The sequence below is a fragment of the Chrysochloris asiatica genome, unplaced genomic scaffold (genome assembly GCF_000296735.1).
Source record: "Chrysochloris asiatica unplaced genomic scaffold, ChrAsi1.0 scaffold00314, whole genome shotgun sequence".
NCBI lineage: Eukaryota > Metazoa > Chordata > Mammalia > Afrosoricida > Chrysochloridae > Chrysochloris > Chrysochloris asiatica.
In genome coordinates, this window is record NW_006408832.1 from 1264760 (window position 1) to 1272854 (window position 8095).

Below are 8095 nucleotides of genomic sequence, written 5' to 3' on the forward strand. Positions count from 1 at the left end.
GTGCATGAGAAGAACCCTAAGTGTGAACACACACATGTGCATGAGAACCCTAAGTGTGAACACACACGTGCATAAGAACCCTAAGTGTGAACACACACACGTGCATGAGAACCCTAAGTGTGAACACACACATGTGCAGGAGAACCCTAAGTGTGAACACACACATGTGCATGAGAAGAACCTAAGTGTGCCTCTTTCTGGTGGCAACATTTGTGTTTTCTCTTTTTGCTCAGTTTTTAGTGTTTTTTAGAAAAATCAGAACATATTATTTATTAAATTGATAAAGTCTGTAAGAAAGTAGAATGGCCTTCCACATCTTAAAATCGAAGTGCTCCTAGAAGCTGCCATCCCCCCAAATCTCCCTCTGAGGGGGAGTCACAGTGGAGATCGGGGGACAGTCGACTCGAACATCAATGTGCAAGCTGTCAGCACACCTGACGATTCCGTAAAGAGGGCCAGCCACAGACAGGAAGGGCCAACGCCTGCGCCGGGCACTCACTAAAGAGTCAGTGGGTTCTGCATGGCAAGCATTAGGCGCTGTAATCAACCCAGTCAAATTCCTCCCCGAAAGGGAAAATTCACTAGGAGATGCACAACCAACTCTGGGGGTCAGAAAAGGAAGAGGGAGCAGACACCAAGCTGTGGAGGTTCCAGTGGCCTGTTGAGGCCTCGTGACCTTCTATACCACCAGCAGGACAAACATTGGCCAGCCCTGTCACACCCACACAATTGTGGCTCCCAGGTTTGGCTCCATCTCGCTGGGGGTCTTCGTCCTGCTAGCTGAGGGAACCTGAGAAGCTTCCTGGAGGAAGTGACACCACAAACTTCGAAGCTGCGTGTGTAGGAATGGGGTGTAAGGAGAGCACATGAGGACGTCACGGAGAAATGCAGGGGAGCGTCAGAATTTAGTCATCTCATACAAGGTTGTTGTTGGCGCCATTACGTGCTGCTGAGGCGGTCCGGACTCAGTGACACTGAAAGGGTTTCTGAGGAGCGGATGGTGAGTTTCAACTGCTGACCTTGCATTTCAAACCGACCTTTGAGTTAGCGCTCATCCCACAGCGCACCCAGGACTCCTCAGTGTAAGTTCTCCAAGAGGAATGACACACCAAGGAAGCAGATGAAGGAACAATGGACACGAAATGACTCAACACAGACTTAGCAGGAGTCTCACACAGCGAGGAGAGCAGTACTAGGGCCCAAACCAAGTGCTACCGAAGGACTAGGAAACCCCATCCCCCCACACCCGCCAAATGTAGCGAAAAGCATCATCCTTTAGATGCAAGAAACTCAGGAGACCCCAACCGGGCAAATACAAGATGGCTTCCAAAATCTGTGGAATAACCCCAGTATCTTTTAATTCCATTTGTTTGTGAAACTTCTGAAGCCCCCTTGTTCAAAGAAAACCACCCAGATACATAATAGTGAAATGGGTGAAACACAAAGAGAAAATCCTCCAAGTGACCAGAGGGAGAAAACCAGAGGGACACAGAGGTAAACACTGATACTGACTTGTCACCAAAAGTAATGGAGGTTGGGGGACAAGGGCACAGCATAGAGAAAACCTGCCTTCATTAGAAACCTGTATCTGGCAAACATGGCCTTTAGAACTAAGGGCGAGATAGTAATCTTTGCATATTAAAAACAAAACACGAAACAAATTATTTCCCAGCAGCAGGCCACCAGGAACACCAGGGAGTTCACAACAGTGAAAGAGAAATCAGTTGTTGTCTCGGTTAACTGCCACTCAGTCGGTTCCGACTCACCGCGACCCCGTACAGGGTTTCTGAGGCTTTCAGTCTTTTGAGGGAGCAGAAAGCCTCAACTTTTTCCAGTGGAGTGGCTGGTGGGCTCGAACTGTGAACCTTGTGGTTCACCATCCAGTGCTTTTATTGTATGGAGCCACCACACTGTAAAAATGAGCAGTAAGAGAGAATTCTACATTTTAACTCTGAAACTGGACAAAACACTGCAAGAAAAGAAAACTGTAAACCAGTCTCTCTGGTGACTATGATGGAAATGTTTTTCAATATTTTAGCAATCCATAAAATCAGCAATACTATCCGAGTTTCTGTTTCAATATACTGGCAATTGGAATATGAGAAAAGATAATTTACAACAGCAACTGAAAGCCTGAAACAATTAGGAATAAACTGAACAAAATACGTGTAAACCACACCAAAAGCTAACCGACAGGCAGAGAACCCCAAAACGAAGACACCCACCATGGTCTGGTGCTGCAGCGGGTGATGCTTTGGGCTGCTAACCTCAAGGTTGGCAGTTCTACTCCACCAGTGGCCCCACAGAAAAACGATGAGGCTTTCTGCTCCTATAAAAATGTGGCTGTAAGTCAGAACCAACTTGATGGCATACAGCCACCCCCATCGGCAGGGCCACACGACCGAAGGCTCAGTGTGCCGTGCTTGGGAGCGTCTACCTAAATGGAGCTGGAATTCGAGTAATTCAACCTTTATGAGAAGTTGAGTCTCCAATTCATAAAGAACACACTCACCCGACACACCCACACAGGATACACCTACCCCAACACACCTGCACGGGACACACCCACCTGGGACACCCAGCCAGGACACACCTGCATGGGACACACACAGAATACAGCGGACTAATGTCCAACTGAGGCACCATATACATCAGTGAGTTAAAGATCATTTTCTCCAACAAATGGGTGTGGGGACAACCGATAATCTGTACAGGAAAACACACACAAACACTTAAGAATGATCCTGCTTCCGACCACATCCAACATGAATTCCCTACTTCCTAACGGTAAAGTGAAAGGGAAGCCTGTGCATGTGAGGGGCGCCCCAGACCACAGAGGACGTGGCCGTGACCGCAGACTACATGACCAGCGGTTACCCCACTAGAGAAAACAAGAAATACGAGTAGTGAGAAGACAGGAAACGCAATCAGCACCCCCATGGCCTCCTCATCACACCCAGCCACGAGGGGAAGTCCAATCCTCGGGCAGACAGGATGCATTTACAGTGCGACTCAGCCGTGGTCATTCCAGATGTTTATGAAGAGAAATGAAAATGTCTACACAAAGACTTGGTATTCAGAACAGCAGAGAAACAATCCAAATGTCCATCAACAGATGATGGAGAAACACAAGGGGGCACATTCATACAAAGGGTCCACCCATGGCCCTCTACTGGACTGCAACTCATGGCGACCGAGGACAGAGAACTGTCCCACTGGGTTTCTGAGACTAAATCTGTATGAGAGCACAATGCCGACTCTTTCCCTGGAGGAGTGGCAGCTGGGTTCCAACTGTGGCTGTTTGGCTAGCAGCTCAATGTTTACCCAAGGTGTCCCCGGGTGCCCCCAGGCACACTACCCATGTCATTCGGTTCCAGCCACACGGAGTCCTAGGTGCCCTGGGAACCCAGGATGGCAAACGTGGGGCTGGTGGTCCCATGGGAATCCCGTTGGGGAAGGTACTCACTGGACAGGTCAGTACAGGTGTGTATAAAAGGCTCCATTTACTGTCTTTTTCCTGGTAATCTGCAGTACCCCCCACCCTCCCACGGCATTCCACTGAGCTCTCCATCTTGTAGCCGTCAAGCTCAGCCACTGCAGCGGTTCAAGGGAGAGGCCGCTGAGAAACACGTACGCTCATATGCGTAGCTATGAATGCTTTACAGATACATAAACATATACACATTTTTAGTAACTTTTTCAGCACTCACTACGTTTATCTTAAGATTTGTGGTAACTGGTTTTGCTCTATTAGACGTAAAGGTTTTTGGGTCGCGATATGACACACATTCCTGGCCCTCTACCCTCTCACTTATACTTGGCCATGGTCTTGGCACACACATGGAGCTGCCCAAGGCAGAGGCAATGCCATCTGCCCGCTAGGCCAACCTCTTCTGCGATACACAGGGGATGGAGAAAGTCAACGAAAGAAGCAGCGGGGAGAAACATCTCGCGGACAGACGCTCCAGGAGCAGTGGGTTTTCTGGGGTGACAGGTTGCCCCAGGTCTGAATTGGGGTGGTGGGCCCAAGAAGACACACACATGTTAAGATGTCTCCAAGTGCATCCTTGAAATGTGTGTGTTCATAAGCAAATTAGGCAACAGGGCTGATTTTTAAAAAGATAAAAATAAATTACCACAAAAGCTTGGAGTTAAGAGGTATGGTGCTGCTATAGGGGTAGCCAGGACCCCTCAATGGGCAGGGGCAGGGGCAGTGACCAGTGACCAGTGCTGGGGCCTGGGCCCAACCTCACCCCACCCCATGTACCGGGACTCAAGCTCAGGTGAATTCATGACCAAATGAAAAACTTCCGGGAGGAAAAAAAAGGTTCTTTTTGACCTTGGGTATGGGGAAGGGTCATAGGAACACCACCCTCTGAGAGAAGCCCACTAAGAACTTCAAATTGGAGAAGTCCAAGGACGGGGCTGGGCCACGATCTGGGGGCATCTTTGTGGTAGCTGTCCACTCGCACAGTGACCTGAGTGTCCAGGTTGGGGATGAGCTCAGAGCCACTAGCATCAGGACACAGGAAGAGCGAGAGGGAAGGTGGCTCCTAACCCCCTCCACGGGGCAGGCTGGGGGCCTGGAGCTGCTTGGAGTGTACTGGGCAGTAGAGAGTCCACCGGTGGGACTGTCCTAGGGGCTCCTCTCAGCCGGGTAGGTGGGGTGTGCGGGTGATAAAGGAACCAGCAAGCTAACCCATGGTGCTCACTCTGCCTTCCCCATCGGCTACATGCGCTGACATTCACATAAGAAATGCTTAAAGTACGCACTATCTCTATGCCAAAGTAGGTATGTGCACACGTGCAGGTGTGTGTACATACACGCAGGTTCTGACATTCACTTAGTATGACGCTGGTACTTAAATTGCTTCTATTAAACTTAGAAGAGCATTTACCTGCCCATGGAGGCTTTATCCTAGTGGCCTGGACAAGTGTCATTTCTCATTAGTGGGTGGCAGCCCTGGCCTACGGCACATCCTGGGCAGAGGCAGAGGCAGAGAGCACGGGCAGCCCTTACTCTCAGAGGGAGGCCCGCAGGTGTCGGGGGAGGCAGGAACATCTTCTCAGAGGGGTCAGTGCGCTCACCCAGGCTTTGAGGCCACATTCCCTTGAGAGTATCAGGCGTCTGAAGGGACCGTTAAGGCTTTTACAGTCACCAGGGAGCTGTCATTAGAGATGTGGTACTCTACTATATGGGTGCTCATCTGCATCCTGGACCCTGGGTGGGAGACGATCTCTCTCGGGAACTCCAAGCTGACAGTCCCAGCGCCTCCCAGGAGCTGTGAGGTCCCCACCCTGGAGCCTGCACCCCAGACCCATGGGGACCAGCAGAGGACGGTGGTGTGGCGCGCTCACCTGCTCCACGTGGGGCTCCTTGGCGAAGGAGATCCTGGCGATGGAGTGGGAGGCAATGGACAGCTCGTGCCCGTTCACCTCGCCCTCCTCCACTTCCACGAGACCTACAACAAAGGCTGCATCAGAGTGTGTGGGCTGGCTCTGCCGCAGACCCCACCCCAAGACCCCACTAGGCAACATTCTCATCCAGGCAGCTCCAGATGGGGATCTGTCATACGCAAGAACTCTAGGGGGGGAATTGGGGGTCTAGAGCCATGCTCTCACACCTCAAGGGTGTGCTCCATAGAGGGGTGACTGAGCTTGGAGATGCTGGCCTGTTCTGAGAGGTGGAGCCTGAGCTGCCGGCTCCCAGGAAGGACCCTGATCAGAGTGGGGAGGGGCAGGCAGCTCACTTTGGAGCAGTTTCTAGTCGGTGAGCTTGGTTAAGTGTTTTGGCCCATCTGTGGGATGATGGCACTTAGAACCCGTGCTAGTTCCCCTCCCAGCTCCCAGGTCCCACGGGAAGCAGCTGGGGGGCGGGGGGGCAGCAGCAGCGCTGCTACTTAAGAACTGAGGTGCAATTAGAAAGCAGGGCCCATCCCCTCCCATCCCCCAGGGCAACCATACCACAAAAAACACAGGCACAGGGGGCAGGAGGGCAGCCCGGGAGGGCAGGGCGGGCGCACCTGTATTCTGAGCACTGACGAAGGCCACCTTGTTGGTGTCGGGCTGGAGGCGGATGAAGCCACACTCCCGGTGCATCGGTTTCTTGGTGTCCGGGTGGAAGGCATTGAACCTGGTGGGAAGCAGGAGAGTGTGGCATCTGCAGATGCCCAGCAGGACCCCTCAACTCCGCCCTACAGCGGTGAGCGCTATCAAGTCATTCCGACACACACCTACACACCCAGAAACCTGGATATACATGCACACACACCCAGAGACCCAGACCCATGCCTCCGCACACCTGGGCACACACCTACACACACATGCAGAGACCTGGATACACACCCACACCTGCACACCCAGAGACCTGGCTACACACAGGTACATGCATACTGCATGCTCCGCACACTGGCCAGGTGGCAGTTCCTTCTAGCTGCTGGGGCACAGGCTCTACAAGGGAGGCTGGGTTCAACCTGAAGTGTCTTCCTCACTATAGCACTAACTCTAACCCTGCCCCCCCATGATGGGGAGCAGAGAAAGGGCTCTGACCTCACCCCCAGAAACAGAGAGAGGATAGCTCAGAGGAGGCACACTGCGAGAAGGTAAAAACAAAGTGCCCGTTTCTCTAAGGGAACAGCGCACCTCACTGAGCTAAGCTCAGGTCCCTGACAACAGCTGGGCCCGAAGGGGAGTGGGAACTAGGAACAGGAGGCCCCCAACACTAGCTCCTTCCTGTCTCTCCCCCAGGCCGACCCTGCCTCATCTCAGGCCGCGTGGAGGATCCGCTGAGCTCACCAGGGGACAGAGACCCTGTTTCCCCTGGCTCCCGCAGGGACACACAGCACCACCCCTGCCATGGAAGATATAAGGCCATGTGCCCAGGTGTGACAAGGCGAGCAGCCCAGGGGTTCACAGATGAGAGTGGCTGCAACCTCAAAAGCAGGTGTGTGAATGGGACCCGTTTTTACAGGAAGCCAGCAGGAAGACCTCAGTAGCATGTCTGTTCATGTCTGTATGGACACACCACATGGGGAGCACGGGGGCTCCATACAATAAACACTGGGCTGTGAACCACAAGTTCCATGGTTTGAGCCCACCAGCCGCCCCATGGGACAAAGATGCGCATTTCTGTTTCAATGAAGATTTAAAGCCTCGGAGACTCTATAGAGGGTCCCTATGAGTCAAAACAGACTCCACAGCACTTAACAACCCTCATTTACTCAACCATTTAAGATTCTCCAAACTTCTGTTACCATTAGACAAATGAATTCAACAGCCTCGTGTGTAAATTGTTTTAGGCATGTGAGAGTCTATCTGTTGTGTAAATCCTTAGTAATGAGGTTGTTGGGTCCAAGGGTGCATCTACTGGAATTTTGATCTCCATAAACTATTCTTCATAGAAATAGACCCAGTTTATGCTCCAACCAGAAACTTAAGGTGTTTCCCTACAGTGCTGCCGCTGTTACTAATATTAACATTACTATTAACGTTGTACTACTGTTAGTATAAACATACTTTAATAAACATAATAATATTCATAACACCAACACTATTACACTACTGTTACTTTAATAACACAAATATCAATAAAAACAATTACTAAGGTTTTCTCCTGGAGGCCTGGTGGGGCTCTGCAGGGGAAGCACAGAACTACCATCTGTACAGTTATATGCGTCACTGAGTTGGAACCAACTTGACAGCACTTAGTAACAATTCTTTGTAGAAAGTATGATTGTAACTTGCGCTTCACTTACAGCAGGTGAGGCTGAACTTGGCATCCATCCATCCTAGGGCTTGTTTGGAATTGGTTTTCTGTGAAATATCCATAAGCATATGCTTTTCTAGCAAGTTGCTGCGGCTTGTTTCTACTGACCGTTTTGTGTGTAGCGCAACTGGCTCCGTCCGGTGCTTGTTTTATTAGGGAGCATCGAGTTGGTTCCGACTCACAGCAACCCAGAAGAGGAGTGACTGGTGAGTTCCAGCCAACAACCTTGTGGGCCTGTGCTTACCTACAACACTACTCATGGCATTACAAACCAACAACACAAAACCCTCTGCTTGGAGTCCAAGCCTTTTATTTCCACTTCACTACTCC

General features: G+C 51.1%; 1 protein-coding gene across 1 annotated transcript in view; it reads right to left on the reverse strand.

Moving 5' to 3' along the window:
- The window catches only part of THAP4 (THAP domain containing 4), a 62579-nt gene that overhangs the window by 1904 nt on the left and 52580 nt on the right, over positions 1-8095 (reverse strand). The window contains exons 4-5 of the mRNA XM_006875215.1: positions 6024-6133; positions 5359-5462 (exon numbers count right to left, since the gene is read on the reverse strand). Coding sequence (XP_006875277.1) covers positions 5359-5462; positions 6024-6133 — 214 coding nt within the window. The remainder of the gene's footprint in view (positions 1-5358; positions 5463-6023; positions 6134-8095) is intronic.